The sequence below is a fragment of the Manis pentadactyla genome, chromosome 2 (genome assembly GCF_030020395.1).
Source record: "Manis pentadactyla isolate mManPen7 chromosome 2, mManPen7.hap1, whole genome shotgun sequence".
Taxonomy (NCBI): domain Eukaryota; kingdom Metazoa; phylum Chordata; class Mammalia; order Pholidota; family Manidae; genus Manis; species Manis pentadactyla.
In genome coordinates this window covers 201407151-201421927 of record NC_080020.1, presented here as the reverse complement: position 1 = coordinate 201421927, position 14777 = coordinate 201407151, and the positions used below count along the sequence as shown (strand labels likewise).

General features: G+C 53.7%; 1 protein-coding gene across 1 annotated transcript; it reads right to left on the bottom strand.

Annotated features, from left to right (window-relative positions):
- Positions 1–367: 367 nt before the first annotated feature.
- On the bottom strand, positions 368–14550 carry HAAO (3-hydroxyanthranilate 3,4-dioxygenase). Its single transcript, XM_057497259.1, has 9 exons — positions 14369–14550; positions 11130–11208; positions 6851–6934; positions 6423–6529; positions 3877–3966; positions 3468–3511; positions 3047–3192; positions 875–1215; positions 368–780 (listed from the first exon to the last, which is right to left on the bottom strand). The coding sequence occupies exons 1-8, from the start codon at positions 14446–14448 to the stop codon at positions 1000–1002; spliced, it is 846 nt and encodes a 281-aa protein (XP_057353242.1). The 5' UTR covers positions 14449–14550; the 3' UTR covers positions 368–780; positions 875–999.
- Positions 14551–14777: the final 227 nt, after the last annotated feature.

Below are 14777 nucleotides of genomic sequence, written 5' to 3'. Positions count from 1 at the left end.
GCTTCATGCCCCTCTTAAGGCTCGTCACCCTTCCCGTATGAACAGTGGCTAACTCTGGGTGAGGTTTTTGTGTTTTTATGAATTTGTGTTTTCTACAGTTAGCACAAAACTCTTCTGCTACTGGGGAGTAAAACCTCAACAGATGCTATTTTTTAAAGTTATGTAAAAAGAGTAAGTGAGAAAGAGAAAGAAGCAGAGGGACACCATCAGCATAGACATGCATGGATGGGCCACACACAGTGACAAAAGCCCCTTTACAAGCAGGGACACCCAATAACAGACCTGTCACACGTCCATGATCACCTGGTACCCTAACACCCCAGACCTACACAGCTGTAGGAGTACATGGTGTCTGCCATTGTGGATAGCTTATGTGTGTGCAGACCCACAGGCATTTATCCACCAGGAAGCCTTTATTGAGGGCCTTTTGGGGGCAGGCAAGTGCCGCGCTGAACTGTGGGGAGCCAACCACCTGCAGACCTGCCCAGGGTTCGGGGCAGAGGGTGTTAGAGGAGGAGGGGATCCCAGGATTCCAGGAGGACAGGACAGGAGTAGGACGGATGCCAGGTCCAGGACCGGCTCGGAGGATGCTGACTTGCTTGGCTGCAGTACATGCAGAGGCAGTGGGGGCTAGGAGAGTTATTTGGCAAAGGTGACCCTTGGGCACACTCTGTGGCTGCGTTGGGCCCAGAGCCAGAGGATCACCCCAGAGGCTGCTTGCGGGTGGGGTCCTGGGTCACAGCCAGGGCCACAGAGCCTTGCCCTCGCTCCCAGGTATACCTGAGGAGACACAGGTGGACGGGGGTCAGACAGGGCTGGGCCCTGAGGATCCCAGGGAAGGGAGAGCTGGGGAAAAGTCCTCCTGTGTACTCACGCAGTCCCAGCTGGTACCCGGAGGCTGTCATCAGGGGTCAGGCTCAGCTGCTGTCCCCCCACTGTCACTACAGAGGAGCCCTCCTGGGAAAGAGGAGCAGGGGAATAGAATGTGGGCTGCAGGGCTCAGCACCTGTCCGAGTGTCCCTGCCTCTGCCTTGGCAAGAAGGCCCTGGAGCTGGTCTGGGCTGTGAGTCCAAGGCTCAGGAGCAACCTGGTTCCCATGGGCAGAAGGTCCCCCTGGTCCCCACCCTTCCCATCAGCCCCACTTGCCAGCTGCCACAGCCACACATCCACATCCTGTCTTGGGCCTTTGCTGTTGCCTTGTCCATGGACGATCACCTGGTAGGAAGTGACACAGATCTTTCTGGTGCTCTGTGCCCCACATAGGAGATAATCTTGAACCTGGCCCCCAGACACCAGGGCTGCGTGGGGCAGGAGTCGAGGCCACAACCCAGGCTTGTCTCCACATGTGGAGCAAAGACCAGAACTTTGAGAAGAGGGTTGCTCCCTGCTGCCTCCGCCACCACGGGTGCTGGCCCCCTGCCATTCGGGATCACACATGCCTGCCCTTCATGCACACATGCACACTTGGTCCCTCTGATGCATGTCACTATTGCTGACCCACATGAGGCATGCCTGCCATGGGCACACCGGGGACACACAAAGTGTGTATGTAAATGGCATAGTGTAGACGCACGTAGCCTTACACACATAGCTCCTCAAAGGGTGCCGCCTCCCTTCCTCCTTGAGCTCCTGGCCTGAGGAGGAGGAGGGAGATGGGAGAGGATGAGCCTTTCGGACTTGCATCAGCCAAAGCCCACAGCTACTGTGCAGGCCATGCTCCTACTGGCTCGGAGTGGGACTCAGGAGATATTTGTTTGCATAACCCAAAGCAGGTAGGAGCAAAGGGATGAAAGCAGAAGGCAGGGCCATGAGGTCAGCTCAGTGCTGAATGATGTTGCCATTACGGGGTGGGTGGGGCCTTGTGGCATGTGCCTGCTGTCAGCACTGCATAAGCTTGCGTGTTTGCTGGCCAGGCCTTGACAGGCAGGTCTGTATCCAGCAAGCATCCCTCCACAGTGGTGTCTCATTCAAACTGCCAGGGATGTGCCAGTGGCAAATTGTAAAGCACAAGCAAATGTGAGCCTCCTAGCAGGTCTCCTTGCCTCCACACTTGCCCTCCTGATGTGTCCCCACATATGGTAGTGATCTTTCTGAAACACCGCTCTGGCCCCAGTTTCAATGCTTGGGTGAAGCTCTGTTGTCTCCAGGATAAGTTCTTGCACCTTGCTTAGACCCACCAAGACCTGGACACTAGCTGCTACTCCAGCTGTCTAGCAATCGCACCTGCTGCCCCCCACTTCTCTGCCCTGGTTCTTGCCAACCTTAGCTACTTGCAGAGCAGGATGTTTCAAGCTTCCATGCCTTTGTTCATGCTTCTCACTCACCTAAAAGGCTCTCCCCCATTTCCCTTTCTTCTTTTTGCAAACTGCTATGTTTGCTTTAAAATGCAGCTTACACATCACCTCCTCAAGGAAGCCTTCCCTGACTTTGCTTCCAGCCTGGGTTCCTTCTTTATCTTCCTATGGCTTCCTGAAGCTTCTCTACCAAATAATGTATCACATGATTATGGTAACTGCTGATTAACTTATCTGTTTACCAGACCAAACACTCTTTGATGCAGTCACTCTATCATATCTTCCTACCAAAGTCTGAAACATAATTGGCACTCAAATGTTAAATGATAGAAGGTCAGATTGGTTTGGGTCTCTCTCTGTGCATCAGGACCTACCAGGACCTGGACACCACCGGCTACTCCAGCTGTCTGTCAACTCTCACCCCCAAACACCTCTCTCCCAGTTCCCTAGGCTGTGACTGGCCAAAGGCTCAGAAATTCTCAGCAGAGGGCTAACTCCAGACCCTCAGGAACCGGTCAGTGGATGAGGCAGCTCCCTACTCCGGAAGCAAAAAAAGATTGCTTGGACCACCTAGCCTCCACAGGCTTCTAGTCACAGCAAAGCCACCATTCTCTAAGTCAGGGAGGAAATAGGCAGGCTTATGCCCATGTCTACAGTTTCTAAAACTGGTCTGTGTGTTTGTGTGAGTATGATTAGTTCTCACTTCCCAGGGCTGCTGGGTGGGCACCCTGGATGGCCCAAGACTACATTACCTGGGTCTCATAGGTGTCTCCGAACAGGCTGAGGGGTGTGCCCGCCTGAAGCTCCTTGCGGTGGCCATCCAGCCAGGCCTCCAGGGACATGGGCTCCATGATGGATCGTGTGCTCAGGGGGAAAGGCGGTTCTTTGAGCAGCTGGTCTGCACCCATGGCACAGCTGTGGTTAGTGTCCTCTGGCCCAGCCTGCCCAGCCTAGCAGGCCCAGCCCCCAGGGGCCCCAGCTATCATCGCCAGAATGGGCTCTAGAGCCAGTTGAGGATGAAACAGTCATGTGGGGGTTTCTTTGTGGTGCCACCACCTTGTACCCTGAGTGCCTGGCAGAGCACTCAAAAGGAGAGTGGTTGGCGCATTGGGCCAAGACCCCCCCTACTCTGGGAAAGGAGGGAGGGAGAAAGGTGGTTCCCGGCAGCCTTACCAGGAATGGGCTTTCCTGTTCTGTGCTGCTCAGAGCTGAAGAACCTGCAGGCACACATTGGGACGTGGCCAGTGTTCCCGATTAAGAGGCCAGTGAGACACATAAACACACACTCACAAACTCTCAGGCATAGGAGCTCACACACTTGTGGGACCCTCACATGACTTGGTGTATATATCGGCCGTCTTCTCCTTCTCAGAGCAGTGGAGTGGCCCTTGCCCTCCCCAGGGCGCTGTCCAGCCCGGGCCCTCCCACCCTGGAAGGGGCAGACTTTCTCCCTAAATTTAGGACTCGATGGCTCCAGTCTGGCAGGTGCTGCTGCACAGCCCTGCTGGGATGGGTCAGCCCTGCCCGGCCAGGGCATGGGGCCTTGGGGGAGAGAGGGGCAGAGGCTGGGCTGGGGGCTCACTCCTGGATGATGGGGGCCAACTGTGTGCCGAGGTCCTCACAGTAGAACCACTTCTCAAACAGGACGTCCTCAGTGTCCCCTATGTAGTACCTGCCAGAGCAAAAGACAGGCAAACCCAACTCCCCTCTGTGGCGGCCTCAGCACTGCCTCCCGCAGACCTGACCCTGCCTGTGAAGTCGGCCCTGGCGGGCCCCGCAGAGCCGGCTGCCTGCTTCCCGTTAGCGCCACCTGTTGGTCAATGCTCGCTCACCCACACCCAGCTCTCCCAGAAGCACCGTGTGCCCCCACGGTGGGAGGGCTGTTAAGACCCCCAATCGGATAGCGGTTCTTGGTTCCCAGTACCAGACCATTTACAAAGTGTATAGAAAGAACTCTGAGGCTCAGAGAAGTTGGGCCACTTGGCAGGGATCACACAGCCTGTAAGTGGCAGAGGCAGGATAGACGCAAGGCAGTCTTAGAAGCACAGAGAGCATCAATGACAAGTGTCTCCACTCTTTCCAAGGGAAGCTGAAGCTGGGCCTGAATCCAAAGCCTGCAGCTGCATGCTCTGCCTGTCTGCACATGAAACATTAAGGAACCAACATGCGGAAGATGCCCCCAGATGAGAGGTCCTTTTCCTTTTGGGATCATAGGTGCCTTTTGGAAATTGGAGCAAAGCCATGGGCCTCTCCTCCCAAGGCAGGTCCATCTGCGTGTACACATAGCCTCTAGTAGATGCCCTGAAGCCCACCCAAGCCCCGAGCCCGGCTCCTCGAGATCCTCCACTGGCCCGAGGAGCGCCTGGCAGACCGGGGTCGTGCCCCAGGCCCTATGTGTGCAGCCCATCTACGAGCTGAATCCCTAATCCCCAGGCTCAGCTTCCAGAGCCAGGCCAGCTCTGTCTGCTCTTCAAGTCCTTCCAAAAAAGAGCAGTGGTCCTGCTTAAGGGAGACGGTTTACAGACACAGTACATCCACCCTGCCCAGCACCCTAAGTTCTATTCTTGGATGGAGCTGGCCACCCGAAAGCTTCATAACTGGACGTTACTGGCCTCCAGGAATTGCCCTCAGAGTGACATTTTAATGTGGAGTCTCTAGCTTTTATTAAAGGTCAAAAGCAGCCAGATGAAATCTGTTACTGAATTTGCTGTAAAAATGTTATTGAGGACACTGTCCTCACCGTCACTAAAGGTGCCCTATACAGTGTCCCATGTGAAGAATTTCTTTTGGAATTTAAGGCCAGGCATCTGTTTCTACAGTGGATAATTATGCAGTAGATTAGTATGCAGTCATTAACATTGTGCTTTTTGAAAAGCATTTAATACTATGAAAAATACTGTATTTTTCATACTGTACATGGTTTTATAATGTGAAAAAAAAACAAAACCTGACCCCATGCTCACAGTGAGGTGTAGATATGCACAGAAAAAAGACAAGATGGAAGTTTAAGTCCTTTTTAGGTTTAATTGTTAGGAATTTTTTTGTTTGTTTTCTCTTTATCATTGTTTTGTTTTATTGATTTATCATTCATATACTGTAAAATTCACCATTTTCTTGACAAACAATTTTAATTTTGTTCATTTTGCTTTCTTATAGTTTGCCAGATTTCAAGACTGAATGTGTATGACTTTGGCAATTAGAAAAAAGGGAAGCATTTAAAAATGTCCTTTATGACAAAAGATATGGGGCAAAGTATCCTAGTCCTGGTAACTGGTTGGGAAAATTTAATTTTCTTAGTTAAAAAATACAAAAAAGTTTAGCTTTTGGAAGAATCTGTGTCCCCCTGAGCCAAAGGCTGCATCCTTCTCTCAGAGAATAATAATCAGATGACCGATTGGAACCAAATGGGAACCCAGCTATAGAAACAGAGTGCCTGCCTCTGCACGGCATGCCCATCTCAGCCCCTGCTTGGTGCTAACTCACACGCCTATCTAGACTGTCCCGGTCCTAACTTTATTTTCTCTGTAATGTCAGCTCTGCCACTTTCTAGCACACTCAACTTCCCTGTGTCCAGTTTCTTCACCTATAAAGTATGGATGATTACATCCTTTGGGTATAGCATTTTGTGATAATTAAATGAGTAAATCCATGCAAAGCGCTTAGCCCCGTGCCCGCGTCTGTAAGTATGACGCATGAGGCAGATGCGAGTGCGGGCGACGGAGTGAGCTGGGGTGGAGAAGCAAGCAGAAAGCAGGCACACTGGCAGGGACTGAATCAGCTCTGGGGTGGGAGGCTGGGAGAAGCACCAGCAGCGCTGCAGGCTGCCTGGGCCACCCAGGGCCAGGTGGGTGTGGTTCTGGCAGCCCCACAGGGCCCACCTCAGTGCGGAAAGCACAGGTTCAGCTCTCCGCCAGGTCTCCAGGCTGAGTGGGCCCCAGGGAGAACAGGGAATATCCTGCTACCCCCATCCTCAAACCCGTACCACCACTTCCCCTGACACCTCCCTATCAGCCAGCAAATTCAGGACCTCCATTGCTTCCAACCCTCTCAGTGGCCACAAAGTGCTCTCTTGGATCCATCCAGGGTGCTCTGCTGCGGGCCTCCCTCCCTCCACACAAGCCCCTGTACCTGAGCCCATCCAGCTCAGTGTTCAGCCGCCTCCGTTCAATCACCACTCCTATGGTGTTGGCAAACCTCTGTGGAGAATGGGGGACCCCAGCAGGCAGGAGGAATATCTGCAGTGGTGGGACAAGATGCCAGCAAGGCTGCGACCCCCTATGGAGACCTCAGTGCCTGCAGAGTCCTGGGCCTCCCCAGCTGACCCACAGGGCCCAGCTGAGCCCACCTCCCTGCAACAGGGGAATGTGAAGCTGTGCTAAGGACAGGCAGCCCAGAGCAGGAAGGGCCCGAGGAGGGGGCCGGGAGAGCCCAAGGGCAGGCAGGCAGGAGGGCAGGGGGGCAGGGGGGCAGGAAAAGACAGACGACAGCCAGGATGAGCGCACGATGGGTTCCGTGCTGGTGGCCCTTTGCCTCCTGCCCCTGGGGCCCAGCCTCACTTCTCCCTGGCGAATGGTCACATCCCGGTGTTTCCCTCGCTCCAGGACTTGGAGAACCATGTCACCCTCCAGCTGGTAAAACACCTGTGGGACAGGACAACAGACAGGCTTGGACCCTCCCCACTCTTCCAGGTCCTTGGCCTGAGTTCCGACTGGGAAACCTGAGAAACTTCCTTAAGGGCTCAGAGTTTATGAGCAGTTCCATCACGCCTGTCCTGAGGCCCCAGCCTCCCCAACACATGCCACAGACCGGAGTGCTGGGAATACACAAAGACTACATCTTGACACGTAAGTGGTGACCAAAGTATCCAGGACACAGTAGTCGGTGTCTGGTGTGAGCAGGAGGCTGGCTGAAATGCTCACTGGAGAGTTCAGTGACCCTTCAGCCAGGTGAGGAGAACCACCCATTTACTGTGTCCCTGGGGTTGTGCAAGCACTTTTTCTATACGTTATCAGAAATCTTTGCAATGTCCAAAGGTATTATTAGCCTCATTTTGCAGAAAAGAGAAAAAGAAAATGGAGGCTCAGAGAGTAAAGCACCTTGCCCAAGGTCACACAGTTAGTCTGGAGCTGCAGTTCAGATCTGAGTCTGTGTGTAGGTGTGGAGCCTGTGCTCACTCCTCTGCCCACGGGATGCCCTGGCATAGGGCAGGGCGAACCTGTCCAAAGCCCTTTGGAGGTTGGCCTTGTAAATGGTGAGCTCAAGGGTGCTGAAAGCCCGCGGGGTGGTGGTGGTGGGAGCTTTGGGAGATAGGAGCACTCGCCTCCTGCTAGCTCCCTGCGGTGGGAGGGGGGCGCGAGGTGGGAGGCCAATTGCATTTTTCTTATTTCATCCTAACTCCCTAATTAATGTGTTTACTGAGACCACCCCATGGAACTGGGAGGGGGAAGAGGTAGACACACTTTTCTCTCCACCTGTCACACATTGCACAATGTTAAAAGCCCCAGCCAAATAGCGGAAAGGGTATTATTAATAATCATCATCATCATCATGTAATGAGGTAAGAGGAGATAGACGTTCTTGTCACAGCATCTACTAAGAGAAATCAAGCTGAGTTCAGAGAAACTAGAGAAATGTGGCTTTAGTCTGCCAGGAGAGGCAGGGTAATATAACCCCTGTGAAAAGGGCAGTTTGGCAACAGAAATGCTTTCACAGCTCACACTCCTCCCTTGTAGGGGCATCCTTAGGGGTTTCTTGGGATTCAGGACCTTTTGTGCTAAACCAGAAAAGTCCATGGCAAACCAGAACAGTTGGCCACCCTACACCCTTGACCTAATATTTCCATCTCTGTGAAGGTGGCTGCCCTGAGTCAGAAATACATCTGCCTCAAGGTACACACTCATGGCTGTTTTGTCACAATTCAGGGTAGCTAAAAGCATAGATTCGAGTGTCACTATGCCCTCAGCTCAGCCAGGTAACTGTGTACCTTTGGTCAATTGAGTTAACTTTTCTGTGCCTTCATTTTCTCACCTATAAAATGACAGCATCTCCTCGAAATGTTGCTGTGAAGTCTGCCTGGGGATGCTGCACACAAATGTACCCAGGACATAGCACTCAATAAACCTCTAGCTATTAATATTAGTGATGGCAGGAATAGCAGAAATAATGCTAATAATAATAATAATAATAGGGGAAGTGTCATTATGTTATGATAGAATCAAAATATGGAACATTATGCAGCCATTAAAAACTGTGTTTGAAAATAACTGTTAATAAAATGGGAAAATGGAAAATGCTAAAAGTCACCATTTTAAAGCAAGATTCAAAACTATACCCAGCATGATCCTAACAATGTAGTGATGTAAATATAAATGCAGGCAGTGTTCACAGTGGTTCCTGAGTGGTGGGATTGTCAATGAGGTCTACATTTATCTTTTCTATATTTGCATGTTGTCTACAATAAACAATATATACTTTTATTATTAAAAATAACCCATGTAAATTATTTAAAACAAGAAAAAAAACCTACCAGCCTCCCTTGGGGAGCAATTCTGCAACCCCACCTTACTACCCGCTAGCTTGGAGGAAGCCCTTGTATGTGTTGGGGGTTCAGGGTCCTTCCATGGTTGGAAGGAGAGGAGGAAGGGCTAGGGAGAATGGGTTCTAGGGAGGGGCCACAGCCCTTAGCACCCGCAAGTGTCAGGGTTAGGGTTGGGAGTCCAGAGTGGTGTTCTGGGCTACATTCAAACCCTTTCCAAGGTCATCTAACAAAAATATAGAAAAGAACAGGCTTGTTCCTCAGTTTTGTCTCTCTGCCCAGAGGCTTTCCCTGTGTTGAGAAACAGGCCTGGCCTGGCCTAGAGTTGAGGTGTAGATGCTGAACAATAGAAAATCTCGAGCCGCGGGCAATGCAAAGGGAACTATTCTCCATTTGGAAGTAAATGATGTCTGGGGCCTGGGGCCGGCTAGAAGATAAACTGTACAAGCTCAGGCAGATATTAAATTGAATCTGAACTGGAGGCCTGGAAAGGCTTTACAGGAGGGGAGGTCAGGGAGGGGCTGGGGTGGATTAAGAGAGCCAGTGTGGATTAAGCACCTACCAGGTTCTGTGCATATATTCTACACACACTGAATCCTTAGACTAGGCCAGGGCTCATGTCCCCGTGTGCTGCAAGGAAACAGGCTCAGAGAGGACATGGTGTAACCTGTCCAATATCACGTGGTTAGTAAAAGGCAGACCAAGCCAGGTCCTGCTGATGCCCAGCCCGGGCTCCCTCGCCTGTGCCACAGGGGAAGGAGTAAGGCAGGCAAGTATGTGTTGGGGGTAGAGCTGTGGCAGAGGCGAGAGCTCGGCCAGGAGGACAGTTTGGCTCAATGACTCCCTTTCTCTCACCAGGGAGGAGCCTGGACCTGGGGCTAGGGTGGCTCCCACTTGGCGAGGCCAGGCCAGGCCAGAGGAGGCTGACCCTCAGCCCTGCAGTCTCCCACGGCCTGTGGCTGGCTCCCTGCACCTCAGGGGGACCGGCCTGTCACACACTCACCTCCAGCCAAATTCCTCTCAGCCACCTGAGGTCCCTCCAGAGTGGGGACACCTGCTCAGGCCCACCCTCCTCAACTGTCAGCCACCCAGCTGAGTCAGGGCTCGGCCTGGGCCCCTAAGTGGACACTCATCTACCAGAGCAGCTTGGCAAAATGCCAAGAAGGGGCATAGGGCAGAGGTGATGGGGGCAAGGGAAGGAAGCAGAAGGGAGATCAGAGAGGTGGGTTCTGCGAGCAGGGCTAACAGAGTGGAAGCCTATGAAAGATAATATGGGGGGCCTGAGGCTGACTGGGATAGGCAGGAGAGACCCTGCAACGGGCCTGTCCCCTGACTGGCCACTCCCAATCTAATCCCATCTTCTGTCTGTAGCTTCGGATTTTCCTGCTGATTTTTTCCACATAGGAAAATGGTCTCCAGTGAGGTGTGTCGTGAGAAGGGGGTGGCTGGGAGAGGTGCTGGGTCCTGGAGGCATAAGAGATGATGAGTTGGATGGCTCTCCTCTGCCAAGGTGCTCCCTCCTGGCCTGGGTCATCACCACTTCTGCCCCCCGTGCATTAGGTGCTCAGTCAATAACTGTTGAGTGAGTGGTTCTCCTGTGCTCCCTCCAATCCCTGGCTGTAGTTGAGATACCAGAAGGGGATGGAGGCTGGTAACTAAGCTGCACTCTGGACCTTGAACCCCAGTGTCAGGACCCTCAGGATGATAGGTGGGGGCCCCCATACTGATCTTTTGTCACCAGAGATTCTGATAGCTGGGAACTTGTCTGTGTCCCTCCTTAAAGGAGCTCATCTTTTTCTTTTAATTTCACTTTTGTTATTTACTTTGAGGTAAGTAGTACAGAAACACGGTTCAAAATTCAAAGTACAAAAAGGTATTCAGTGCAAATTCCCCTTCCCACCTATCTACCTCCACCCCCCATCAAATAGCTCCTAGAAACTCATGTTCTCTAAGAGGAAGGGGCCTCCCAGCCCCAAACCTTGCTGAAGAACTTGGCTCCTACAGTCAGAGTGGAGCGCCCAGGTCCCCCTCAGAGATTGGGTCTCACTTTGGAGGCCCATCTTGCACATTCAGGTTTGGTTGGGGAAGGCCTCTGTGTCCAGGGGGTGATGCCAGTAGCTAGAGCCTCTCACACCTGCAGAGGCTGCGCTGTTTCTGCCAGGCACACAACGTCCAGCAGTTTTGCCCTTTGACTTCCGTTGTGCTTCCTTCACCCATGAGCCACCTGACCACCCCCCTCTCCCTACAAAGTGTCCCCTCTCCTTGGGGCTGGGTCAGAGGAGGGCAGTGGGCAGGCCTACCTCTTCACCCTCTTCAATGTGGTAGTCTTTCCTGATGTTGGGACCCCCGACAAACATGACTTTGAGCTGCTCCTGGTGCCTGCAATGGATGAGAGGGGAGAGGTCCTGAACCAGCTGGTGGGAGAGAATAGGAGGAGTACAGGGACCTTTGGGGGGCCTGAGGACACCTGGGAGAGGTAATGGCTATTTCCACATCACTGTCCCTGTCAGTCTCCATTCTCATCCCCATGTGCCTGTGTGCATCCAAATGTCTGTGTGTGTTGGTCTGCAAGCGTATGTGTGTCTGTGTCTCAGTGTATTTGTGTGTGTATACATCCCCCTTGTGGGTTCTCCACATCCTCCCTCTGACCCAGCAGGTGGAAGACCTAGTTCTTTATCAACCAGGATCCCTGAGCTGTGCACAAGATCTCCAATCAAAGAACAAACTGCAGGCCCAGCTTCCTGGGGCTGGGGGTAGTGTGGGGTAAAATGACCCTTATCTACCCCTTACCCCCAGACCCTCTGCTTCCCAAAACTGCTGAGCTTGAAGTGGTGAGGCACTGGGGAAGGAAGTGGAGTGGAAAGCTGGGCACAGACCCCCCATAGACTGGAAGCACTGTGGGCTGTTGTGGTGTGGGGGTGGTCTCAAGGCCGGATCAGGACGGTGGCCACCCTAGGCCTCAGAAGCTCAGCCAAGGAGTTTGGTCTTGGCCTGAGGGGTGCCAGGGAACCTAGGAAATGTTACTAAAGAATTTAGGTATATATGGGAAGTTCTTTAATGGGTCCACTCAAGAACTATTTTAACCCATCAGTCAGAGTACATAAGCCAGATGATGTGTGTTGCGTTCGCTCCTTGTGGCGGTGACGACAGCGATACGTATACAGACCTGGTTCACTTCAGTTCTTTATTGTTGCTCGGAAGGTCGGAGAAGGTGAGTGAGAAGAAGCAACAGAGAGAGAGAGAGAGAGAGAGAGAGAGAGAGAGAGATCATGCGTGACCTTTAAGCTGATTGGTAGCATGCCTTCTGCATGAGTTGAGCACGAGCGCGGACGCATGGGGCAAGCCTATAGGAGCAACTCGTTTGGTGGCGCCCAGGAAGCGGGCACCATCTTAGGGCGTTGGTCAGCTACAGTGGAAGGGCGGTGTTCAGCCATAGTGGGACTCAGCCTCGGCCGTAGGCCGGCCCCTACAGATGTGCCTCCTCTGCTCAAAACCCTCCAGCAGTTTCATATACTCTCTATTCCAAGTTCCTATGTTGAAGTCTTAACCTCCAGTACCCCAGAATGTGACCTAATTAGGAAATAGAGTCGTTGCAGATGTAATTGGTTAAGCTACGATGATGTCATACTGGAGCAGGATGGGCCCTAATCCAATATAACTGGTGCCCTTATTGAAAGGGGGGAGTAGGTACAAACACACTCACAGGGAGAATGCCAGGTGAGGATGAGGGCAGAGATCCGGGCGAGGCAGGAGAAGCCAAGGAATGCGGATTGCCACCACTCCACCAGGAGCTAGGAAAGGCCTGGAGGGGATTCTCCATGATGGCCCCAGCAAACCCAGGGAGTAGAGCCCCAGCTCTGTTCTGCCCTGTGGCCTGCCAAGTCTGCCTGCCTGCCTCCTCCCACTGTAATATTTGCTTACATTTAGTGGCTGCCTCCTCCCACTGAAACGTCAGCTCCCCGAGGAAGGGACTTTAGTTTCCTGCTGTATCTCCAGTGTCCAGAACAGTGCCTGGCAAGCAGTAGGTGCTCAGTGAACATCTGCTGAATGAGTAAATGCTGCATCTTTTGATTATCAAGATTGGGGCAGTGCTGGAGGGACGGGTGGGGATCTGGAGGCAGGGCCTCAGAGGTGATAAGGGTGGAACCAGAATAGTAGCCATAGGGATGTGAGATGCCTTTAGGGGAGAAACTGGAGGAGGGAGACTGGGACTGTGGACAGGGGGAAAGAGTTGAGGGTGCCAACAGTAGAGGGACAAGGCTTTTGGGGAGATGCTGCTAGCTATGGGAGTGTTGCACACTGACCAAGTGTGGACTTTGGAGCCAAATTCTTCCCTGGGCTTGAGTCTGGACCCTGTCCCACACTAGTTCTGTGACACTGGTAAAGTTACTTATTAAAATCCCACCTCCTGGGGCTAGTATGAGAATGAAATGAGATAGTACAAAAACACTTGGCAGCCTCTGACTTGTCAAACTGTTAGTGATTGGAGCTGTGGTGGTTTCAGGGGTCAGCCTGTTGCAGACCCAGCCAGCATGGGATTGTGAGCCTAGAGCTGTGGAGCCAACCAGGCCAGGCTGGGGCTGAGGCAGGAGGAGGGAGGCGCCCCAGGAGAGGGCCTGAGAGGTCTGCCTCTCAAGCCTGTGGCTGCACCACAATGAGTGGTGGTGTGTGCTGAGGGCCCAGGTGGCTGGGAGGGCCTGGTGGGGGGGGGGGGGGGAGAGAGAGAGAGAGAGAGAGAGAGAGAGAGAGAGAGAGAGAGAGAGAGAGTGTGTGTGTGTGGCTGGGAGGGCCTGGTGGGAGTGTGTGCGTGTGTGTGCGCGCGCGTGTGTGTGTGTGTGTGTGTGTGTGTGGCTGGTGGGAGAGAGTGTGTGTGTGTGTGTGGCTGGGAGGGCCTGGTGGGAGAGAGAGAGAGAGAGAGAGAGAGAGAGAGAGAGAGAGAGAGAGAGAGAGAGAGTGTGTGTGTGTGTGTGTGTGTGTGTGTGTGTGTGGCTGGGAGGGCCTGGTGGGAGTGTGTGTGTGCCCCCCTGCAAAAGGGGGATCTAGGAAGAGCACAAATCAAGACCCTCCCACAGTAGCTGATTGTCTGACTTCATCCTCTGCCGGTGGCTTCCTGGACAGAGTTGGGTGTAGGATTGGGCTGTCCCCAGGCCTGGATTCTACTGCAATTCTGGGGCATTGAAAAGCACCCTCCCAAACTTCTGAGACTCACTGGGGGTTGGAAAGCTGCTTCTCAGCCCTAGGGGAGGGGGGTTAGTGCTGCGACCTGCCATAAGCATCTCTCCTTGCTTCAGATTTACACAGCCATCCTCAGAAGTCAAGGCTGCAATCTCTAAGGAGGTCTCCAAAAAGAGAAAGAGGCGAGGGTGGCGGAACCCTGAACAGCCTGTCCTCACCCTCCCCTAAAGGCAGCTTGAAGATCACCCCTTTCTCCAGGGTTCTGGGTCAAGGACCTGGGGACTGAGGTTGAGGGGTGAGGGGTGCAGATGGAGAAGGAGGTCGGGACAGACGGCAGGGGGATGCGGGCGGGCCTGGGACTCACAGGAGCTTGTTGCAGACCGGGGGCAGGAAGGAGCCGCGGTTCTCCCTCACCCAAGTTTTCACGCTCACGGGACGCTCCATGGCCGCGCGCGGAGCCGAGCTGCGGGCGGCGTCCTCCCAGCCGGTCGTCGGAGGGGCGCGACTCCGCCCAGCCGCCTATTGGCTGCCCAGGCAATCAGCATTCCCAGGGTCAAAGGCTGGGGCACCCCCCGGGACGCCGCGGGCACCGGGCTGAGGCCCCCGCTGTGGCCCCTCTCGGACTTTGATCTGGAGCCCGCCTACCCTCCCAGCCGCCCCTGGCCTGCGCCCGCCGAGCCCTGCGGCCTCCGCGCGGGGAGGCGGGTGGGTGGGGGTCGGAGCGCGCCCCTGCGTCCCCACCAGGCGGGCTCCGCGCCCCCGCCGCACATCCT